Raw genomic sequence first — 24,518 nt, forward strand, 5'->3', positions numbered from 1 at the left:
CGAGCGACCGAGCCGGGCCCGCCATGGCGGCGGGGGCGGGGCCGCCTGAGGGCCGCGGGGCGGGGCCGCCGCCCGCCCTTATCCCCTGCTGCCCGGGGGCTCTGCCTGGTGCCCGCGATCGACCTGTGCCCCAGGCGCTGCCATGGCGGCCCCCGGAGAGGAGGAGGACGTGATGGCGCGATACCGCTCCCCGCTGGTGTCGCGGTACGCCAGCGCCGAGATGGGCTACAACTTCAGCGAGAGGAAGAAGTTCGGCACCTGGCGCCGCCTCTGGCTCTACCTCGCCCAGGCGGAGAAGGTAACGGCGGGACGGGGCGCTGAGGGCAGAGCGGCCTGGGGAGGGGGGAGCGTGGTGTCGGGGCTTCTTCGCGTCCCGTTTCCTTTCAAGGCCCTGGCAGAGGAGGGCTGGGAACCGTGCCTTCCCGGAGCTGCATTCGGGAAACGAGACCGAGCGCGGGAAGACTGACCAGAACAACTTTCAGGAGCCCCCCTCGCGTGTTTTGGGGGGGAAAGGGACGTAGGGGGTGGGGGGGTCAGGGTTACCCAACTGTCTGTACACAATCCTCCACGCACCTATCGCCCCTCAGCAAATCACCTCTTCTCGTCTCATATGCTCCCCCTTGCACTTTTGCCTTTGTGAATTTAGTTTTGTAAAAGCTCTGCTAAGCAGTTTTTGGTGAGGGATTGCCTTTGAGCAAACATCGTTGTCCTTCTGAAGCACTCGACTGTTTGCTTTTCAGGAGGTGTGACTGGTGAGGTCCTCTCTCCTGTTCAATCCCATGGCTGTCAGTCCATGCCAACTGAACCACCCCTTACATCTGCAACCAGTTGTTTTGAGATAGCTCTTATTTCTGAGATAAGTTTACTTTTGGACAAAGAGGGCCGAACAGTTACCCCAGAAGTTCTTGTGATGGTTCTGATAGGCTGAGTGCCAAAAAAAAAAAAATACCACAAAGGACTGGGTATTGTGTATTAATTCAACTACTAGGTAGCAGCAGCTGAGAGTATGTCCATGTGATTGCAAGCTGTTGTGTTAGTAGAATCTATGAAGTTAACGTTTTTTAAATGTAGTTTAAGCTAAACCTTCTTACTTTGATCCTAATTAGGGATATGTGTACAGCGATTATTAAGAGAGACATAATCAGTTTTGAGGGTCCACTAACTTGATTCCTTGTGACTGGCAGGAAGACTCTTACCAGGTTTTTGACAGTGAAAAAGCTGTAATGTGTTGCCCCAAAAAACCACAAAGAAAAACCACACAAACCCACCCCACCTGACAGAATGGCTTTAGCTTTCAGACTCAAGAGTTGCCCATTTGTTTTGTGCGGAGTTCAGCTTCCAGTTTCGAAATACTGGGATTGTTAGGAAGCAATCCAAGCGCTAGGTCTGGCTGTTACTATTGGTGTAAGGGCAGAGAAGCACCTTGCTGAAGAATGAACAACAGTGCACAGTGTCATTAACATGTTCCTTCTCCATCCAAGGATCATACTGCTATAGCAGCCTCATCAATAGTATGCTGGTTTTTTAGAAGGTGAAGGTGTAATTATGCAGCTGTGCTAAATAGGAGTCACCTTCTGAAGTACCCCATGCTTGATTTTCTCGTAGTTCAGATGCTGGAGTGAGCAGACAAATCGATGCAAATGTCATCTAGCATAGCAAGTACCAATACCATGAAAACATGCTTAAGGAGCTTTGCATGCTGGAAACATGACAATATAAACATATATCAATTGCAACACTTTTTCTTCTGTTCAAGAGCAAAATATGCAAGTTGCCGGATAGGAGAAAGTGATCTGCTTGAAAAAAACAGTGTGAGACTTCTAGGTTTCCACTCCCAAGCCCTGAACTCACGGCTCCCTTGTCTCTTGACCCTTGCTTTCCCTCTCATTGCCACCCTGGAGTTTTTTCCCCAGAAAGCAGAGACAGATCTTGAAACTTCTTCTCTCTTTTCTTAGTGGGAAGAGGGAGACTACTATTTTTATCTCTCTCCTCGTTCCAGACCAGTTTGTCATCAAATGTCAGCCTTGGACTAAAGGAGGAAGAGCCAGCTATTTTCAGCACCTGTTAACTCTGTCAGTGATCAGCTCGTTATAGATACAAAGAGTTTCTTTTGAAGAAACTTCTTATAGAAGATGCATAGTATTTCTATGGGGAAAAAATGAACCCAAGCCAAACACCAAATAATAAATGAACTATGGCTGCACTATTTACTGCAGTACTCACCTGATTTCAAGATAAGCATATGTGGCTTATTCAGTTATCCTTACTGAAGATACATAGCATTTCTTTTTGGTTACATAAAAAAAACCCAAAAAGTAATGAATGAACTGTGGGCAGTAGTTGCTCTTGTCTTACAGTAAATCAGAATTAGGAAGATCTAACCATAGGTTTTCTCGAAGTTGCAGAGAAGTAGTAAGAGAGGACATGCAGCTTAGTGATAAAATTTTAGGTAAAGCACAGGGCCAGGCAAATGGTTTCAGTATTCCCCTACTTAATAGAAGAAATTTTCAAGTAATCCACTTGGAAAATGTGAAATAAGAACTGAAGAAATATTTCATTGGAAACTGAATTTGACAGAAAGTCTATAGGGTGTTTTGTTCCTTTCAGCAGGCAATACCAGGAGTTTGAAAGAGGAGACTTAGCAAAGTGTGTGATTAGTAAAAGAAGCTAATATTTTCCCAACTGACAGTAGTCAAAGTTTGGGTTAAGAGCTGAAGCATGTGAGTTTATATCCATCCCCAAATTGTAGTTTATTTTTTTGTGTAAATTCATTTGTATTATAATACTTCTGTTAACACTTTTTAAACTTGAATTCTTGACCTTAGTGTTATTTGAAAGTCAAGTACAAATTTCATGTTGGTCTCCCTTCTCATAGAAGTAGCTTTGACACCTTACAGCATCAAACTGAGTTACAATATGTTTTGCACATGTAAAATACAAATGTCTTCTCTCTTAAAAGAGCCTATGGTAGCCTCTGTCAATTTTTTTGTCCAATTTACATTTCATTATTTTTCTGTCATGTGTTCTTTATTAGATGAGCAGCCCAGTGTTCTCAGTCTGTTTGCAGGAGCTTTGCCACGTCATCTGCCTGCTCTGCTCTTCCCTTTAGGGATAGTGATGAACAGTCATAGCTTTCATAGTGGCACATCAGAATATGGGAACGGTCTTGGAGGAATGACAAGCTCAGTCCAGAGAGCACATCGCTGACTGTGCTGCTTTGGGGAAAACCTCATGTTCTCCCTCACATAATTTTCCTACTTAGTTTTCTTGAGTACACAGGTTTGAAGGACGTTTGATTGTTTTCTTCCTGAGGTACTGCCCATATCAGCAAAAGCTCGTAGGGAAGAGGCCTCACATGTTGTTTGTGGACAGATGGGGACATCATTTGTCTTGGCACTACCCTACCTGGCAGGTGTTCCTATAACAACTAGTCCCCTTTTTTGCAGGTCATTTCTTCTTTCTACAACTGCATACTGTGGTCAGCTTTTCCCAATGAATCGTGGGTGTCTGAACAAGGCATGAGGTTTTAACCTGGGCACAGGAGTGTATTGCTTGCTGAGTTGCCTGTGTGCTTTCAGGCAGTTACAGTTTGTATCAGTGCACATCAAAGGCAGAAGTCTGGGGCCAGGTGCTTTTCCTCATTTGTCTGGACACTCGTGGTCATGTATGCACTTGCAACATCATACCTTTGGGTACTGATTATCTGATGAGGACCTTGAGGACACCTCTGCTTCACTTGCTGTCTTTAGTTCCAGGTTCCACTGCAAAACATTTTTTTCAGTCAGTTTGTCTGAGCAGAACCAGCTTTTGAAACACACTGAATCCTAGAAGCCTCCTGGTTGGTGACTTCTCATTACTACTGCACAGAACAATAGCATTTTAGTTTGGAAAAGGCAGTAATGCCACGTTCATTGTGAGACTTTTAAATTCTCGGTATCAGGAAAAGACCTTTTTCCTCAGTTAGCTTGTGACTGGTTTTCTCAGCTTGTCCAAGAGTATACCAGTGTATAATTCTGTGGTTTGCTATCTTTGTTTTTAAGTCAGCTCACTGAAAAGCTCTAGCAATTATTTTTGGACATGAACTAGGAGCGTTCATCTCCTGCTTCCAGATGGAATAACTGATTTCACAATGTTTCAGGTTCAGACCGATATGAGATACTTCAGGACTTTTGGAAAGGTACAAACATATGTACCTTTCCCTATGTTCTAAGCCCACTGTTTACAGCTGTATAGGTCTAGATGTGGTCCAAAGAGTTCTTCCTGACACAAGCTGTTAAGTCACACGGTAGCTGGATTTTTCTTTATCCATAGGGTAAACTTCATTAAAAAAGATTAAACTATACTTACTCTATATCATTTTTTCCCATGTGTCTTACTTTCTGTACTTGTGACAAGAATGTTACCTGACTGAGGAAAGTATGAAGCCCAAAAGGAACACCTAAGAATGAACACTGTCCTATTCTATTGGAGAAGGTTGGAGAGCCCTAGAATAGAAGCATTTGCAATTACAGCTCTTGATTATGCCAAATTGCCATGCTTCTGTGAGATGTCATATGGGAGTAAGTGATCTAAATATCTTGTCTCAGTTCAACTGGTAAAAAAAAAAAGGCAATAGAAAGTTATTTTCCCTTTGCAGTCACTTGGGCTTCCTATCACAGATGAGCAGATACAGGAGATGGAAGCAAATCTGGACAACATTGACTTCAAGATGGCAGCAGAGGAAGAGAAGAAGCTGCGTCACGATGTGATGGCCCACGTTCACACCTTCGCCCACTGCTGTCCAAAAGCTGCAGCCATCATTCACCTTGGAGCAACTTCCTGTTACGTAGGGGATAACACGGTAACATAGCATTTTCAGCTTCCTGTGTGCAGAGCTGGGCAAAACAAAGCTACAGTTGCTTATTTGATAGCTCTTTATAAACTTTTCTTTATAAAATATTAAATAGATTTTCGGACATTTTGATTAATTCTACTGTTGAAGTTAATTCCCCTTTGACCTAGCTACCCTAGGAAGGAAAGCTCCTCTTGCTTTCTTTCTTTTGATGTGAAGCAAGATCTATCTGGAACCTAATTGTTCCCTAAGCTCTGCTTGCATGTTAAATATTCAAGGAGATAAGAGGTGTGAGTTGCAAACACACGCAGAAACATGTGAACTCTGTGAATTAGCACTTACACCACCATGACAGGAGTTCACTGACTTACAGAACAAGGCCCACGAGGTTCCAATTGCTGCTTGGAACCCCTGCGTTAGTTCAGGGTAAAACAAGCTTTTCAGTGGCCAAGGGAATGGATAAGTGTGTTAAGTGAAAAAGGAAATACCACCATTCTACAGAACTGTAAAATATTTGTGAAAAACCTGTCTAAAACTTAGTACAAACTGAAGCCTAATTTCTCATATATGTTGCTGTTCAAGCCATTTCAACTTCACAACTGCTTTTACTGTATGAGAAGCTGCTGTGTGATTATTTTGTCTCTACCCCTTTGCAAACCTGTTTGGCTTTTAGGTAACATCACCTTCCTTGTGACACTTGGACCTAGCTGTACCTCAGTCTCAAAAGAAGGAGTAAAGATGACTGGTGCCACATCAGTCCCCGTACTCTCCTGCTGTCTTTAGCTTACAGTGCCTGTATTTTCCGCTTGGGACTGGGATTTAGTCTGTTGTGCCATGGGTGTCCTGACTATCTCAAAATAATCATTGATAGGCAGTTGGTGGAAACAGGTCTCCTACCACTCATGACTTTCTGTGGGTAGTATAAAAGGAGCAATGATGGATCCAGTCATAAGCAAGTTCAGTGCAAGCTCTGTTACAAGAAGGAAAGCAAAGCATTTGTTTCAAGAAGAGACTTTTGAGTCAACAAAGCATATTTTAATTATATGTATCCTGTCTGAGCCAAACATTATGTCTGACCCTTTAGACATGGGCCAAAGTTCCTTTCTTTGCTTCTTTCAGGATCTGATTGTCCTCCGTGATGGGTTTAACCTGCTGCTACCCAAGGTGAGAAGGCAGTTGTGCACAGTATCTCAGAACTGGAGAGCACTCATGTCCTGGTAATAGCCTCTGTTTAACTTGGAATTTCCTAAGCCTTTCTGGGAAGCTAGGAGGAGCTGTCTGTCTGGGTTATTCTTAAGAAAGTGAACAGTTACCCTCCTTTCCTTTCTCAAGTCTTTCCTCAAAGCTTCTTTGCTCGCAGTGGGAATTATAAGCAGCACCTTCTTCATCTGTGCCATGGGTACTAGTTTCAGAAAGCAACTATGTTGCTTTCGGGGTCAGTTTAGGCTTCCCTTTAACTATATTCCTAGGACTGTGTCAGCATTCAAGAAATTATATGATACAATTTTCTAAGGTCAGATATAGTGGGGGTGTAATGCAGTGTTGTCTGCCTGAGCTGGACATCTTGGCATCCAGTTTGCCCTGGGCTGTATGTGTGTCAGTTATACCCAAATCATCTTTATTTCTGACCGTTTCCAGGAATAAAGAGAATACCCAAGGATGAACCATCTGCAGGATTGGGTTGGGCATGAGGATGAGACTAATTTGAGCTGAAGTCCAACAACTTGTGTTACCTCTTGCTTGAGTTTAGTAGCAAGCAGAAATTGCATGCATGGCCTGAAAAAATTAAACTTGCCCTATTCTACAACTAGAGGGTGCTATTCAAAAGCTGCACAGTTGTTTCCCTCCCCTTTTTCTCACAATGTTGTGCTTTGCTAGCTGCTGCTGTGTTGCTTGGTTTGTTTTTTTTTTCTCTCTCATTCCACCTCTTCTGTATCCTTCCTGCTTCCACCAGCTCGCAAGGGTGATCAGCCGGCTGGCCGACTTTGCTGAGAAGTATGCTGACATGCCTACTTTGGGCTTCACTCACTACCAGTAAGTAGCCATCAGCCTTTGCTTTCATTTGGTTAAATTGACCTGCCACTGCTGGCTTTCATCCTTTTTCCCATCTCTGGCCAGAGGCAGTTGGTATTGATGGACGTCATTAAGGTGTTGGTGGTGGTTCAGAAAAGGAGTATTGTGTCTGAGTCCAGGCTTGTCTCAGGAAATTGGACTGTTGCTTTGAGTAGGAGTCAGCAGTTACTTTAAAACAGCTTCATAAAGAATGACTTCCAGGCCAACACAGATGTGCATATTCTGGGCTGTTTCAAAAGAGCGTGACTGGGAATTGCAGTAATCCTGTCTTCCAGTCACGTTTTCTTTGTTTTTCCCTAAGTCATTTTCAACTGCAGCTTAGAAAGTTTTGTTAATGTCCACTTGTTACTAAGTCAAAGGACAACAGGATGTCAGTGGTTCTGTTGTTGGGGTAGTTTAATCTTCTTCACGAAGACTGTTTTCAGAGCCATTAAACTACACCATGAGGTAAGCCCCAGTGATATGGAACACCAGAGGCAGGAAATTAAGGACAGGTCATGTCAGACTCTCTGTCTGGCACTTAAAAATTTCTCCCAAAGGAGAGTGAAAGCATCAGGTCAGTTGTCTCTTGCCGTATATGGCATGTCAGTTCCATCAGCTCTAGTCCTAGGGCCCTCTTCAACTACAGCTTTTTGGAGCAGTATTCTCTGTGTTTACTTTTATTTTGGCTTTTGGAAAGAGGACAAAGGAGTATTCAAGATGTGTATGCAAGGTGAAATCATAAAAACTAAGGCGAAGAAGGCATTGATGCCTCAGCCTTTTCTGTGTCCTTTGTCAGTGGGGTCTTTGTTTACAATCAGGTCTGTGTTTTCCCTTGCCTTCCCTTTTCCTGCTTATGTACTTGCAGAGGCCTGTCTTTTTGCCTTTCACACCCCGCACTAAATTCATCCAGGTGGGTTTTGACGTTCCTTGCCACATCCCTGCCGTGTTGAATTGCTTCCTTGTATTCCTCCTGGATCACCTATCCCTGCTTCCAGATCTTACATGCTTCCTTTTTATGTCTGAGCCTTGTTCATGTGCATATGCTTTTTTGGAAGTAGTATAGAGGTTGTTTTTGGAGTTCATGTCGATAATTTGAAATATTTCAACTGCTGGGTTCTGCGTAACACTCCTGTTACCACCTCAGAGCAGTGGCAGGGGGTCAGTGTAGTTGAGGCTTGCAGTGACCAGGTGGAGGCCTTACAAGAAGGGTTGGCTGACAGCATCGTTAATGCATGTTTGCCCAGGGGCTGAGGAATGCAGCTTCATAAATAAAAAAACCCAGAACAGTCCCTGAGAGGAATCCTTTAAAATCACAATGTGAAAACAGATGTTTCTATGCTGAGAATTTCACACCAGTGCTGTAAGTCAGCCAGGATGCCCCCCTTGCCCTGGGCAAGCAGAATTGTGGTGGGGCACAGATGCACCCCCTGTTTGTCATGGGCCCCTGCAGGCTGGCAGAGAGCACCCTCCTGGCACATGTGGATGTGACGATTGCTGTTTTCTCCTAGTGGAATTACATCTATTCCTGAAAGGAATGATCATATCTTCAGTACCATTTACTGGGGATATACGTGTACTAGAACATCTTCCTACATAAGCCAAACCTTGTTAATTTCTGCTCAGATGAGTCAGAGCATTAACCTGCAAGGATGTCGTAATGGCAGACTCAGAGCAAAGTGTGGTCCTTGTGGAGTTACTGTGCATGTCCTCAATGATTCACATTCTGTTCTTCATTGTTTTCAGACCTGCCCAACTCACCACTGTGGGGAAACGCTGCTGTTTGTGGATTCAGGACTTGTGCATGGACCTGCAGAGCCTGGAGCGGGCTCGGGATGACCTCCGCTTTCGGGGTGTAAAAGGCACCACTGGCACTCAAGCCAGCTTCTTGCAGCTCTTTGAGGGAGACCACAGTAAAGTACGTCAGACAGCCTAGGAAATAGACTTTGCAGTCTTGGCAGTTTTCCATTCTGGAATGCTGTTTTCTCTTTGAGGGAACGTGGAAATTCTGGCATCAAATTCACAAGGGCATTGTGATCCCTCTGGGGCTCACTGACAAGGCTCTTTGTGAAAGTGAGCAGAATTTGGGGGCGGGGCAGTGCTTCACTGAAAGGAAAACATGTTTTGACAGTAAACTAAGAAAAGCAAAAGATCGTTTTTGCTCTTGCTGACACCTTACTGAGTTGTTGTATTTTGAGCTCTATTTTATTTTTTTCTTCACCCCAAGGTTGAAGAACTGGACAGATTAGTGACTGCAAAGGCAGGATTTAAGCGGTATGTAACAAGCAACATACTTAGTCATCTATATTTGGTGTTAGCAAAGTGTGACTCCTGCCAGTGGTGTTGGCCCAGATTCCCCAAGCTGCCAGACTGACATCTGTGCTGATGTTCACTTATCCCCCCTTGCCATCTTCCATTCTCAGTTGCAGCTTCCCGCATGAAACTTCACCTCCTAAACAGGCCACTTCTCCTTGTCTCCCTGTCAAAGTGCAGCTGTCCATTTTTCCTCTCTGTTCCTCTCTCCCATCCGCATGCTGCCCCAAGAAACTGAAAGCCTGAATCCAAAGTTATTCCCATCAGGGCAGAGTGACAGCCCTCTGCTTTGAGCCATCTCCTTGCTCAAAGTCTTGCAGTACTGTTGTGTCTGTCTGGAACGCTCAGCTTCTGTGCTTATTTCTAGGGCTTACATGGTCACAGGGCAGACCTACAGTCGCAAGGTGGACATTGGGGTCCTATCTGTGCTGGCCAGTCTGGGGGCATCTATACACAAGGTGAGCTCTCTACTTGGATACATTGGGAAGAGTGGGAAACATTTTAGCTCTTGAAGAGAAAGTGCTCATAGTGCAGAATGCTCTTCTCAAGAAATATTGGTGTTCCTTGTTCAGCTGTCTTCTTTGTGATCGTGTAAATTCACTGCTGGTTACACGCCTAGTGCTCAAATGTCAAAGATCTTCAGACCAGAGATAAATAGGGCAAGTTTGCTGAACAGATTCTAAGGTGGGTTAACAAATCCCACACCAGATAGTAGTCTAATCTATGCTAAATTGATCCAATTAGAGTAAATGTCTTTCCTAGTGGTGTATGAATTTTTAAATTTCACTTTTTGCTCCTAATTAATTGCTTCTGTGATAATGGTGTCCTTGTGGATTGTTTTCAGTGATTTATCTCTGTTCCCTCCCTCCTCTTCCTCCTCTTGGGCTAATGTTATCTATGGTATTTTCTTTTGTTTTAGTTTTTTTTCTGGTTCAGTGAGCACACATTATCTGTGTTTGCAAATCACTGTGTAATTTTGTTATGCATTTTCAGTGTTCTGCCCTGGTCCATCTTCCACTCTGTGCACGTTTACCCTCCTTGGAGTCCTGTTCTAATACAGTGGTGGTTTTCTGTATATTTTCTTGACTGACATTTTTAGGACAGGAAGTATGATTGCAGTGTCAATTTTTTTTGCCAAAATTTTTACTGCCCACAGTTTACTTCTTAGATGCAGACTCTTCTCCAAGAAGGAGTATATATTGGTGGGTGTTATTTTGGTTCTGTTTGCTAATTTGTGCTTTTCTAGATTTGCACTGACATTCGTCTTTTGGCCAACCTGAAGGAGATAGAGGAGCCTTTTGAGAAAGAGCAGATTGGTAAGGGATGAGAGACCCTTCCTGGATTGCTGTATGTGTCTTTTCATTTATGTTGGTGCTGCCTTTTAAACAAACTTAGGAATGTCACTGACAGAAGTTGCTTTAAATTAGCTGGGGTTGACCTTGTTAGTGTTTTGGGTCCTTTTAAAATAAAAAAAAGGGGGGAAGAAGGAAGAAAAAGCACCTTACCTAAAGGCTTCTGGATATTAAGTAATTAAAATCTGGATTTGTATTTGCACACTTCCAGTGTCTGGGGAGAGAGCAGAAGTAGCCATGTGTGTCTCATTGCCTAGAGAGGAAGACTTGGGTCTGAGGAGTTCTTAGTGTTTTCCATTCCTCATGAAGCTGACTGGAGCTGTAGGTTTTCAGCTCGACTCAGCATTTTGAGCTTTAGAAGCAGACAAATTTGGAACAAGGGTCCTAGGCTGGACCCTTGCCAGAAGAATGCCAATTATGTGATTTCTGACATTGGTAGAAAGGGAGAAGGAAATGTAGAGTTTTGGCTCTTGGCTGAAAGAAAGTTGAGGTCCTCTAACTAGTTGCATAGGATTGAATCTACAAATTAAGCTTTAGTCCTGTCTGTTGCTTCTGCCACTCTGCATTCTTTAGATGGTTTTGATATCCACTCACTAGAGCAACAGGCAGCATTTTAAGTGTCTGACTTTGAAGGGCAATGTTATTAAGCAGATGGAGCCTTGAACACTGCCAAGGTTGCCATGGGTAGCCTAGAGAGATCGTTGCTAAACGCCACATTAAAAACTTGTTTTATGGGGTAGTATTTCTGTTTTGCAGAATTGCAAAAATTTCTTCCCACTTTTTCTCTCCCCACATTTGGATGTTTCTGGTCTGAAGGGGATGGTGGTGGTGTCATTTTCTTTATTCCATATTGTCCTTAGAAAATCGCGTTTTGAGGCTTTAGTCAAAACCATGATTCCTGCCACATTTTTTCTTATCTGGGGGAGGACCTTCATCTCTTCTTCCTGAATGCACTGCTTCTGTTGCACCATTTCCATCCTTCTTTCTCCTCTCACAGGTTCAAGTGCTATGCCTTACAAGAGGAATCCAATGCGTTCAGAGCGCTGCTGCAGCCTTGCTCGACACCTGATGACCCTGGTGATGGACCCCCTCCAGACAGCCTCAGTGCAGTGGTTTGAGCGGACATTGGATGACAGTGCCAACAGGTTTGTTTAGACTGTGCAACCCTGCAAATTCAGAAGGTCTTGTTCAGGAAGGTCCTTTGATCTATTTAGAAAATACTGTTTTTAAACTAAAACCACAAGCTAACACCTTGATCAAAAGCAGTCTCGATGGAATCTGGTTTCCTCTGTAAGAACAGGTAAAAACAGTTAGTTTTTTTTAATGCCAAGATCCTCTTCAGTGTAAATCAGCAGAGAGAGGGAGGGATACAGAAACCATGGTAATGTATTGCTCTCATAATCTTCCTGTTTCAACAGTATAGTATAAATACTCACATTTCTCAAATTCTCCTCCCTATCTATTTTAAGTGAGTTTTTTGACCCCAGTCTTTTTCACTTTTTAAAGAATAACCCAAGATTTTATCAGTAATACCTTAACCCTCCAAATAATCTGAAGAAACTTATTTTAATCTATTTGTAAAATGTTCTTTACAAGAAGTAGTTCAGATCCTAGAGAAAGAGCACAACTACTTATTTTTGAAAAATAATGTTTTGGGAAAATCTGTTCATCTCTTTAGGATATTACGCAGCAAACTTTGCTTTGCTTGATGATTCTTCATTATCACTGTTTTGAGCTGAGCAAAAATTATGTGTAATTATTATCAGGTAAATTACAGCAATTAAATTCAATGCTTCCATCTTTTGGTTAGTACTAAATGTTATTTTTAAGATATCTCCACAAACATAACGTCTGCATAAAATTTCACGCAAGCATAGAAGATCTTTTCCCAAAAGGGCTTAACAGCTGCTAGTCTCATTAAGAAAAGAGCTGCATAGGCAGCAGAAAACAATGTAAATTTAAGAAATTGGATACTGATTGATACAGTGTGTTTATTTCCCAATAGCTACCAAATGTAGAGACATGTATTGGAATGTTTCGAATTTTATTTTCATCTCATCTAATAGAAAGAGTCGTTTGTCCACTTCATAAAGCAATTAACAAATCTGTGCCTTGGATTTTTTTTTTTATTTTGTTAAAGCTATAGTGTTTTGGAAGGCAGAGCAAGCCAGAGAAAATTCAGTCAACGTACAAACCAGCAAAATTGTTTTTAAGAGAGTGTGATAAAGTTAGAGGGCGTAGATGTAGCACAAGGTTCAAGTAGTAGGGTATTTTAAAAGATCACAGTTTGGAATGGGCCAGGCCCTGCTGTCACAGATGGATGATGCTGTGTTTGCTGCACTGTGACACAGAGCCTTTTGCCTGATACAGCTCAGTTGCCACTACTCCTCTTCTTTCCCTCCTTTCCTTTTTGTCAGGACCCTCCTTTGTGACCAGGAGCTGGTATCTTGGAGGAATCCCCCACCAAATGCATGGATCACTTTGGAAGTTACCCACTGAGTGCAGCCAGGCACAGCATAAGTGTGCAGCATGTCTTACTCCTGGAGGGTAGGATCAGTAGACAGTTCAACATAGAACATATAGGGGAAGATACTGTAAATTGCTCTTTCCTACCTGTGTAATCACTGAATTATCTTGGAGCTTTCTACATGTGCCTTCACCCTTTCTCTTCTCTCTCCCTCTCTACTGACCAAGAAGAAAAAAAAGGAGAACAGTTCCAGCCTTAGGGCCACAGTAATGCTATTTACAGAATGATTTACAGAAACTAAAGGACCTGAGGTAGGCTGGAACATGGCCTGTATTGCTAACTGGGGCTCTGGGTACGTGTGCTTCACAGGCGCGTGTGTCTGGCTGAGGCTTTCCTGACAGCTGACATCATCCTGAGCACACTGCAGAATATCTCCGAGGGACTCGTGGTGTATCCAAAGGTAAAGCAGGAGATAACGTGCGTCCTTGGTAATGCTGCAGCTGTGCCAAGGTGTATGAAAATCCTCCCACTCGAAGGATTACATTTTTATCTGCTAGCTCAAATGGTTTGTCTGAATTTTGCTCTCTGTTCCTGCCATATTCTCACTGTTTGTGGGACATACATGAAGGGATACCTTGCTGAAACCAAAAGAGAGTAAATTCAAAATTTCTCACAAAGGGTATTTTTCCCCAAAGTACAGAATGGATCTGTAGAAATTAGCAGCAAAAGATACTGTCAAGACAGATCTCATGCAGTCCTGTAACTTAACACAGATTAGAAAAAAAATCATTGTACATTTTTTCCCACAGTAATGTCCCTTCCAAGATATAGCTTCTAAGTATTATCAGCTTTAATACCTGAATTTCCAGAGCTAAGTTCAAAATGAGAAATTGTCTTTGCATCATGGGGACAAACCTTTTAGGAGGGTCTACTACAGTAGGACAAGGGATAATGGTTTTAAACTGACAGAGGGACGATTTAGATGATATAGGAAAGAAGTATTTTACAATGAGGGTGATGAAACACTCTCAGTGAGGGTGGTGGTTGTCCAGAGAGGTGGTAGATGCCCTATCCTTGAAAACATTCAAAGTCGGGTTGGATGTGGCTCTGAGCAACCTGATCCTGTTGAAAATGTCCCTGCTCATTGTTAGGGAGATTGGACTCGGTGGCCTTTAAAGGTCTCTTCTAACCAAAGTGTTTTATGATTCCGTGATCATTGTCCAGTCCTGGAGATTCCAAGGGAGTGGAAGAACTTCACTGGGAGTCGCATTTGTCTACAGAATTTCTATAATGCTGTTTCTTTTTTCTGTTTGTTCTGTTTAAGGTGATTGAGAGGAGGATCCAGCAGGAGCTGCCGTTCATGGCCACAGAGAATATAATCATGGCAATGGTGAAAGCAGGGGGCAATCGTCAGGTACAAATCCAGTGTCCGAAATACCTTTGTTCCCTGCCTGGTGTTTGTCTCCTGAGAAACAAAAGTATCTGGGCTCTTGTCTCACCTTTCTTTGCTCTTCACCTGCTCCCAGAGAGTTATTAATATTACACTGGTGCTGCAAAGCCAGACTGCTCTCTGAGGGGAGAGCAGTTGTGGAGATCCATATCTTTGGTTAGGTACACTGTGTGTTTGAACTAATCTGGCTGCCTGCTGGAGAAGAGGGAGAAATATTTTTATATTAAATACTAGTAGGCGTTTTCCTTTTGTAAGTGTTTGAAGGAACTTGAAACACAGGCCAGGTTTCTTTAAATGGAGCATATTGGCAGTTGGCTACCTTATAAATTAAAAGAGAATGAATCAGTCCTTCAACAAAAAAGCAAGACCATTCTGAACCATTCATTCGTGTATCATTCTTCCCTAATTTAGTGTAGTATATTAACAGCTTTGTTTACGGTACTTCCTTCAGTTTTCTGTATTCAAGCAAACTGAAATCAAATATTTTCCTTAGCAAATAAATACAGACACCATTAGGTTATATTTCCTTATCATTTAATGTCATGATTCAGGTCAAAATTGATAATTGAATTTACATCTTAATAAAACACCTTATTTTCACTTACCTTTTAGACAGTAATTTTTAATTCTATGGTTATTTCCACATCAGGGACAGAAGTTAAACTTGCAAGATAGTAATTAACCAACAGGTTTTGACAGAAGCTTTGAGTAGAATATATGTGGTTCTAGTTTTCTGAAACACTTGTGGTAACTCAGCCATGATGTTAGTCAGGAAACATCCTTTTTCCTTTTTTTTTTTTTCCTCTGCGTCTCCGATATTTGTCACTGGGTCAGTGAGTAAGCTTCCTTATCAAATGTTTTAAGGGGTCACATCATGTGAATAAGTTTCTTTATCTTTACAGCTGGCTCTCTTTCTAAAGTATCCTGTTCTTAAACAGTCTTCTCTACTTTGATTAGACTTAAGAGTGTGATTCTGTGATTCATTTGTGTCTGTTGTTGGCCTGGCTTCTTTCTGGTGCCATTTAATCACACACCTATAGAGTTGTACATTTATAAAAGGTGTTCATATTCATGTGTTCTGTTTTCCTGTACTGGGAACTTTGGAACAGCACATTTTTTAGGCTTTCCTCACCTCCCACCCAACTCACTTCCTTTCCCCACTACTAAACAGCTCCCTCCTCTAAACACTGAGAGGACAGATCTGTTCAGCTGAGGCAGGTCAGTGCTGGAGCAAAATGACACTTGGAGGGAACAGGAAGATGAAGAGAAGGTTCTTGCATGGCTGTAAATGGAACCACATGGCTGTACTTTAGGGCCAGCATGGCAGCATCTGATTTTGCAGGTGGTCCCTGACTACACTTGGGTTTCTTTGTTCTCACAGATTGATTCCACAGTAAGTCAAGGGATAAGAAGTCTTTTAGAAAAATTGTTACAACTGTTTTGCCAGTCTTAGTGTCATGTGAGGGTTCTTTGGGACAGAACGTCTCAAGGTCCTCAGGTTTGTAAGGTGTTCTTTTTTTCCTCAGTCTGTCCATATGTAAGCCATGGTTTCTATAGTCTCACTGCTTGTTAGGTTGGACAGATTCTTTTCTTTTCCTTTTTCCAAATCTGTAGATGTTTTACATTGTTTGCAACTGAAAAAAAAATCCCAAAGGGACATCTAAAAGTATTTGGGAAATTTGACGAAATATAAAGGATTCCAGTGTCATAAGTTTGTGGTATAATTCAACAGGGAATGCGTATGACATTCAGACTATTTTACCTTCAAAGGGCAGATGTGGAAAGATGAAAAAATCTTGCTTTAATGTAGTGGTATATGAGACGCTGCAGTCCAAACTGTGTGGTGTTGCTGTGCTGTCCAAGGCTGTACACTTTGATATTTCTCCCTCCCACAGAAGTTGGCACGATGAGCATGTGGTGTCAGTAGCACTGGAATGACTTTTTTCTTTTCCTATCTTCTTCCTTCTGTAACTACAGGATTGCCATGAGAAGATTCGTGTTCTCTCCCAGCAAGCAGCCGCTGTTGTGAAACAGGAAGGGGGTGATAATGACTTAATTGCCCGTGTCCGAGCTGATCCTTACTTCAGCCCTATCCATAAACAACTTGAAAGCCTGTTGGATCCCTCCTCCTTCACTGGACGTGCTCCTCAACAGGTAAAGTAGTGGAAAGAGGCTATGGGTGCTATGCATTGTAATGGATTCTGTTGTTTCATCCTGCATCCTTTCATATGCCAGAGAGTGGACATACTGTGTAACTCTGCCCATATTACAAAGGCAGGCATCTTTCTCTCTTTTGATTCCCTTGGCTTTCTTGTCTTGCTTTTCTGTGGGCTTCACATTTTTGGCCCAGGATGTATCAGAGTGTTGGGTGTCTTTGTGAAAGAGAGACCCTAGTGGAACAAGCAGGCCTGAATGGGGAGGAGAAGGCAAGCCCTTTTCCAGATTTTGTTTCTTATCTTTCTTGAACAGGTGGCAAAATTCCTGAAGGAGGAGGTTCGACCAGCACTGATTCCATACCAAAGCAAGATGGGTGGGAAAATTGACCTGGCACTTTAGGTATAGTCTGCAAAGGTGTGTGGGTACAAGAAAATAATAAAAGCCTTATTGACCCAGATCTGTTTACTGTGTCACGCTATTTTGGTTCTCTGCAGTGCATTTAACCCCCAGAGTTTCCAGCCACCTTGATTCCAGATGGGCTTTTCATTCTTTGTCTGAGTTATTGAGAAACACTTGATTGTGACAAGGTAACTTTGTCATAGCACCTTTCATTGGCCCCTTATAGAAGCAATGCCAGCTATCAAAGAGCAATGCCTGGTGCTGCCTGACAAATCATATTTGCAAGTTTGGATTAGGAACCAGCCACTGTGATTTGGCTATGATTGTGGTCCTTGGCCACAATCCTTATGGTCCTTGGTCACCTTGTTAGGTGATTGATGCTGAACGGTAGGTGGACTCTGACATGTGAAAGTTGATCTCTACTACAAGTAAGTCTTTTCTGATAAAGAAAGAAAAAAGATGCTGGGATTTATTGGGTGCCAGAGAAATTCAAGAGCTTTGATTTTATTTCTGACATGAAAGTTCTGGTTTGTAATGTCTGTGCTTTACTGGCCATTCAGTATTGGACCAAACTCTTCTCCCTTTGACTTAAACTGGAATGGTTCCCTTACCTCTTCCTCCAGTGTTATTACCTCACAGACCATTTCTTCTGCGTCAGTGTAATAAAAAGCTCCCTCTTGCCTCTCATTTATTCAGATTCTCAGAGATGACATGACTGGGATTACTTGATGATTTTTGAAATGTGGTTGCTGGAAAGAATTAAGAAAAGCAGAACTAATTGAAAGAACCTACCTGCTGTCCTTGAGGCCATGATTGTTTACAGATGATTTCAAAATACAGTTTTAATGAGGCTTGTCTATATTAAGTAGTCAGAGCAGTGGGAAGCTTCAGCCATGATTTCCCTTCATTGAGATTTCTCTGGCTTTACCTTGCCCCTAGATTATGGCATTCAAAATGTCTCAAACATTTCTGAGTTTTATGGTGTTTAAAACATTTTGCCTGCTTGTGCTATTAACATTTAATTAGCCATCTGTTTGAAAAGGATAACTAATTGAACACTGGTAATTTTCAGACTATTACTCAAATGGATAGCTGAGAAAGAAAACAGACATATGCAGAAGTCTTCCTTTTTTGGTCCTCTTTCCTCCATAGAAGAAAAACCAACAAAGCTGTGCAAGGAAGAGGATCAGCTAATGTACCTTTTCTTGTCATCTGGAAATAAATCTTTGTGCTAGGGCAGAGGCTGCCAGCTGTGAACTGTTGGACTTGTTTTCCTGGAAAGTTTTGAACAAATAACAATGGCACAGAGGAAATGTCACCCTCCTAGAAAACTGGCACGATCCTTTAAGAGACTTCTACTCCTTAGTTTGACCTATCTTCTTTCTGGCAGCTTTTGCACTGGCACCAGCCAAAGATGTAGTTCCTCCCTCTCCTTGGTTGGTGGGAACAGGTCACCACCAAGCAGTGCTTCAGGAGCAGCTCTTGACTGTGCAGCTCTTGATTCTCCCCCTGTACTCAGCACTGGCAAGGCCACACCTTGAGTGCTATGTCCAGTTCTAGGTCCCTAAATTCAGGAAGGACATTGAGGTGCTGGAGTGGGTCCAGAGAAGGGCAATGAAACTGGTGAGGGGTTTGGAGCACAAGTCTGATGAGGAGCAGCTGAGGGAGCTGGGGCTGCTTAGTCTGGAGGAAAGGAGACCTTATTGCTTTCTACAGTGACCTGAAAGGAGGCTGTAGCCAGGTGGGTGTTGGCCTCTTCTCCCAGACAACTAGGGACAGGATGAGAGGATGTGATCTTAAGCTGCACCAGGGGAGGTTTTAGTTGGACCTTAAGATGAATTTCTTCACAGAAAGGGTGATTAGACACTGGAATAGGCTGCCCGGGGAGGTGGTGGAGTCACAGTCCCTGGAGGTGTTTAAGGAAAGGCTGGACGTGGCACTGAGTGGCATGGTGGTGTTCTGTCATAGGTTGGACTCAATGATCTCAGAGGTCTTTTCTAGCCTAATTGATCCTGTGATTCTGTGACTAATCCCGCTTCTGGATGGTTCTGCCCTGTGTTCCTGCAGCCCCTGCCTGTGACACTGCCGCTCTGCTGGCGGCGCCTGGGTCTGTGCGCTGCTTGGAGAGGCGATTCCCCCGGCCCCGAGCGATGGGTGAGCACCAGCATCCCGGCGCCTGCCCACGCGTTCCCGACCGCGCTTCCCGGCCTACAGCCCCCAGCGTGCCCCGCGCCGCCGCCCGCATCCCGCGCATGCGCCTGCGGAGCGGCGTGCGGGGCCACCGGGTCGGGACCGGCGCCCGCCCTGAGGGGAGCGCGGCGGCAGCAGGTGGGTGCGGGGCCGGGGCCGGCGCTGCGCGGGGAGGGGGCTCTGCCCGCGGGCCGCCCCTCGCCCTCCAGGGCTGCCAGCCCTGCGCCTGCCGCCGCGCCGGGGGGGGCTCCCCAGGAGCCGACGAGCCACCTTGTGAGGCCCCCCGCGCACACCTCTCCCCCAGCACCCCCTCCCTGTCCTGCTCCCCGCCCGGGCGGCCCCGCTGGCGGGGCTGTGTGTGGGGCAGGGGCTGCGCGGCCGCGGCGCCGCTCGCCGGGCCCGGGCCGAGGGAAGGCAGGGACCCCCGTCCCCGGGGAGGCTCCCGCGCACCTGCTGCGCTGACGCAGGGTCTGGCTCCGCCGGTGACTCATGCTGTGCACGGCTTCGCCGCCGAGCTGCTGGGGCACGTTCTCCCTGCGCTGCCGGCGCCCCTTCTCCGGGCTGGGCTCTCCCCTGCTCCCCGGGACGTGCCTCTGCCCTCACCAGCCTCTTCTCCTGCCTGTGGCTGCGACTCCCGGCGATCTCGTTCGTCCTGCTCTGCCATACTCATCTGCTCTCCACGCGTGCACCTTTTCGGAGGTGCCCCGGAGGAGAGACAGTCTGTCTCCTGTCTGGCTGGGGGGAAGGAACGGTCACGGAACTGAGATGGAAATATGGCAGTATCCTCTAGGCAGTGGGCACAGATAGACGTGCCGCAGGCCCCGTGATTGTCAGCTGTAATAAATGTCAGGAAGGCGGGAGACAGACGTAATTCCTCTTAGCTGGTGATGCAAATTCAAGGGAGTGAAGAACCGCTGTCACACGGATTTAAATCTCATTGCAGGCAGTGGCTGTGGGCTCCGGGACGGCTGTTTGGTGTCTCTTCACAGATCTGGTAAGGGTGGGACAGGAAAAATTTCCTCCCTGTGTCTGCTTTACTTCCTTCCTAATTTTTTGAGGGATGTCTGAATTTAAGCAGGTACTTTCCTTCTAAACAAGTAGATTTCAGTGTTGGAGGGGTTATATGATGTCATAGCTTCCTACTTCATGATGTCTCAGCCCTACTCTTCATGGCTTGCTGTGATTTTTTTGGGGGAGGGCAGGATAAAGTAGTAACAGTGCCTTCAGGAAATGAGGGATCCTTTTGTGCAAATAGATGGGAGAGAGAAGTAGTCTTGCTGGAATTATGATCAGTGTTTTTTTAGTGGTGCAAGACTGGATCGTGAAATCACTCAAGAAGGAGCTGCCAGCCTAGCAGGAGTGGGGCACTGCTGTGCTTTTGCTGAGTTGTTGATCAGAATACAGTTGCTTGCTGAATAATCTAAATTCTAGATTACTTTTTTAGCTGCTACAGTGTCTGGAGTGGTGGCCTGAAAAGAAACAGCCACTGGAATAAAAATCAATTTCATTATGTATTTCTGGATCTGCACACTGTGTGTGTAGCTTTCCCTACACAGAAACAAGGGTTGGATTCCTACTCTGGAGAATTCACAAAGTAAAAGGGAAGGAAGGGGGTGGGAAGAGGCATGACATGTAATTAAAGAGGTCAGGGTGGGGAATACTTGTGTCATATTAATACAAAGTTATGTTAATTCTGTATTTAACAGATTAAAACGACAAATGCTTCCTTTCTCAGTTCCTGTTTACGGTGACATTTTGATAACGTGGCTTGGTATTCTCAGGGAGATGTCATTCATAGTGACTGTTCCTCTGAAGAAGGGTGAAGGGAATCTGTGAGGGGCAGCAGAGAGGAGGGGCATATTTCTGGAGGAATTGCACTGGTCAGGTGATGATAGGGTCAAAGTGAGGAAAGTACTGCACACCTGCTCAGGACTGAAATAATTCTCCAATTTTGGGGTCCCTGATAATGTAATTTAGATTTTTCTTCTTTGCTGTGCTTTTAACCTGTCACTTGCTTTCCTGCAAGATGAGATCTTTTGCTAATGTCAGTGTTCTAAAGGACCTTGACAATCTTAACAGATGGACAATAATCAAAATGTTAGCCTTTAAAAATCTATTTATCTCACCAGAAGTGGTGTGGTAACAGTAGAAGTTATTGATTAAGGGGTCTGTGTGAAATGGGCTGCCAGTCTCAGTCCCATTCTTAGTGAATTGGTTTGCATGTTGCAGAATTGTTTCCCATGTTTGGTATTTGGGATGCTTTAACAAAGGAGTTGATGAGTTCACCCCTCCTGAGTGATACCACATTTGAGGTAGTAACTGTTTTGGAAATGGTCGGGATGATGTCTCTTCCTGACTGTCAATTGCAAACTTCTCGCCAACACATAAGAAGCAAAGAAAACTTTTAAAAAATAAATCCTAAGAAGTATTGCAACTTTCTCTGCAGTGGTAAAGGTAAGGCGCCTTATATTTTGCTGTATATGGTTCTACAGCTCTTCTAGCTAAATCAACAGTGATCCTAGTTGGTGATCTGTATCACAGGGGGTGTCCTGGATCCTATCCTACCTCAAATGGATAGGATACAGAGATTTTGCAACTGTCGGGTTGGATGAGGTAAACAAATTGCTTCATTCTATGTTGTGAATGCAGTGTCCCAAGTGTCCCTCAAGGGATGGAGAGGTGTTGGCACGTCAGGTTTGTGTCCTCAGCCACACAAAGACTTGCTTAAACTTCTTTCTATGCCACCTTTCATCACAGGGTCTAAGTTTTAAATACATAAAGCTTACACAGGGTAAGTATGTGGGAGCACGGGAAAACCTCACTTGTCAGCTGTGTTACTGTTGACGCTAGGTAGGAAAGAGGAGGATGTTGTCCTGCCACATTTGTTTTGTCTCTGAGGAAGCCTCAGCTTTTTTTAAACTGGAGTGCAACAAGGTATATTGGTAACAGAACAATTTTGTTTCTGTCTTAAGAAAATCACCCTAGGAGAAATGAAAACACACTTGTTTTATGAGATAGGTGAAAAAAAAATAGTATATTGCCATAAGGATGACTACAAGAACTGTTGTTACTGCCCAGACAGTGCAGTATTTCTTGACTGGGAAGTATTTGATGATTCAGAGATGAGAGAAAGTGTCCGTAACCTGACAGCCTTTTTTTTCTGGAGAAGTCTTCCTGATCCCCAGAATGAGGAAATATCAGAGGTTTTGTCTTGTTTTGTCACAAATGTTAAGTCATTGTATATTTTGGTTTTTTTCCTCTTAAGTTATCTGTGCATGTAAATTTCTGCAGGAGCAAGATCTAAGTAGTCAAACATGACATGCTAGATAAGGGCTTTGCAAACAGTCCTGAGAGGTGTTTTGAGTGTTACTAACCTCTTCAGAAGGTTAAGTTCTGTAAAGGCAGAGCCCTGAAGGAGAAAAGTTTCAAATGCTATGGGATATACTTTCCTTAAAAAGACATTTTCTGAAGCCAAATGAAGCAAGACTTGCTTAAAGTCCTGGGAGGTGAATCTGACTTTTTTTTGTGAATACTGGAGGAAATAGTAACACAACAGAGGTACAGGGGAGTGACCCAAATGGAGTCTTTCTAACACCTCACCAAGGTAACAGCAAAACCTGACAGCTAAACCTCTACAAAACCATCTGAAGCTATGTCAAAGGAGAGACACTCTTCAGGCTCTTGTTCCTTTGTCACTGGGAACAGTGGGACGAGACCAGCTTGAGAATCAAACTTTCACCAGGGATGAGCCAACAGGGCTGGTGATGGAGAGCCTCAGATGGCACTGCTTGTCACCACTTAGAGCAGGGGTATCATATAAAAGACTTCACAATACCTGACTTTAAATAACTGTCACAAGTGTCTTTCAAGCTTTCTTTGCCTGGTGCAACCCTGCATCTCTGGCAGAAACATTTTCTTTCAAACTTCTGTGTTGAAATGAAATTAGACAGTTGCAATTACTTTCCTCAGATATCTTATAAATAGTTTTGTGCAGTACCTGACTGTGATGGAAGGTGTGTTTGGGGCCTCCTTAGACAGTAATCAGAAACCTTTGGTTTATATTTGCATTGTGGTGTTTAATGTGGAATTGCCTTTACCCTAAGCCTGTGATTGCCTTTTTTGGCACATATGGATTTTCTCGCCTCTGTTTTGGAAGCAAGGAGAATTTTACTGTGCAACAAGAGTGAATGCCATGCTAGTTGGTATCCTGGCCTTTTTTTTTGACCTCATTCAATGCAGAGAGAAAACCCCAGCAACTGTTGTTTTAGTACTAAGTTGTAATCCTGTGCGAGATGCAAGGAGCACTCTACAGTCCCATCTTTTCACCACTCGTGCAATGGGAGCACCAGGAAAGGGGAAACTCCTTCTCTTCTGATCCCAAGGGTCTTGGCTAACAGGAGTTTCTCCACAGTGGTGCAGTTCACGTTTAGCTGGCACACTGTTTGCTCTGGTACCAGGCAAATAAAAGGCAGTTCTGCTCTGAAAATAAGATATCTGTTCATATGTAGGATATCTGCATTCTACATAAGCAGGTGTTGTGTAAAGTTTTTTCAGAGACAGGCTTGACACATTGAACTGTGATCAGGAAGTCCATCTGTGTCTGTCTGTCCAATGCATAAACAATAGGAAGCAGGATTCTGCTTTTTCACATCCTTATTTTCAAAGTGGAGATGAAATGGATACAAAACTGAAAGTCCCTTGTTCTGTTCCTTTTGTATAAACTATCAGTGGTTCAGCACCTCCAGCTCCAGTGGGGCTCTCTGTCATTGCAGCAGGCAGACTTGCTGAACACCAAACAGGGTACAGAACTGTTGCATTGAAGTATATTTTAGTTGCATTTCTGCATGGAATTACATTTCCGATGAGGCCAGGAATTAACAAGGTGCTTTATGGCAGGAGACACAGAGTTCCAGTTTACTTTCTGTTGCCTCTGTTGAGTGTTGCTCTAAGTTCCCTGAGGCAGCTGAGAGGAGGCACTTTGCCCCACCACATTCCTGCAGTCAGTATGTGATCCCAGTTAATGACTGGGCAGCACTGGAGTCCTGAGTGGTGCCTCTGCAGTCAGTGCATAACACTGTCAGCAGTTTGCCATCCTTCCTGCCTGCCCACCCGGCTCTACAAGGCTGGCACAGCCTCCCCCTCGCTGCTCTCCAGGTCTCGCATCCCCCTTTCAAGACCTGTTCTAGGTTTTCGATGTATCTCTGCTTCACTTCCACTCTACCAGAAAGCGGGTTGAGGGCAGTTAAAGTCCCTCAGCTCTTCATTCCCAGTCATGTTGTAAAAAGGAAGCAGGAAGGCTCCCTCAGC

At 44.0% G+C, this 24,518-nt stretch overlaps 2 protein-coding genes across 4 annotated transcripts in view; both read left to right on the forward strand.

Annotated features, from left to right (window-relative positions):
- The first annotated feature begins 36 nt into the window (after positions 1-36).
- ADSL (adenylosuccinate lyase) lies at positions 37-17,079 on the forward strand. Its single transcript, XM_027663052.1, has 13 exons — positions 37-298; positions 4,637-4,840; positions 5,951-5,995; positions 6,786-6,865; positions 8,630-8,801; positions 9,111-9,157; positions 9,564-9,654; positions 10,443-10,512; positions 11,546-11,693; positions 13,385-13,475; positions 14,340-14,429; positions 16,443-16,619; positions 16,935-17,079. The coding sequence occupies exons 1-13, from the start codon at positions 143-145 to the stop codon at positions 17,019-17,021; spliced, it is 1,458 nt and encodes a 485-aa protein (XP_027518853.1). The 5' UTR covers positions 37-142; the 3' UTR covers positions 17,022-17,079.
- Positions 17,080-19,297: 2,218 nt separating this feature from the next.
- The window catches only part of SGSM3 (small G protein signaling modulator 3), a 29,037-nt gene continuing 23,816 nt past the window's right edge, over positions 19,298-24,518 (forward strand). For 2 of the 3 annotated variants that reach the window (XM_027654358.1, XM_027654378.1), the window contains exons 1-2: positions 19,298-19,349; positions 20,155-20,205. The gene's annotated coding sequence lies outside the window, so the exon portion shown is untranslated. Of the gene's footprint in view, positions 19,350-20,154; positions 20,206-24,518 lie in introns of those variants that run through there. The other variant, XM_027654369.1, reaches the window with a different exon arrangement.

The sequence above is a fragment of the Corapipo altera genome, unplaced genomic scaffold, assembly GCF_003945725.1.
Source record: "Corapipo altera isolate COAL_440 unplaced genomic scaffold, ASM394572v1 1, whole genome shotgun sequence".
In the NCBI taxonomy this organism is placed as follows: domain Eukaryota; kingdom Metazoa; phylum Chordata; class Aves; order Passeriformes; family Pipridae; genus Corapipo; species Corapipo altera.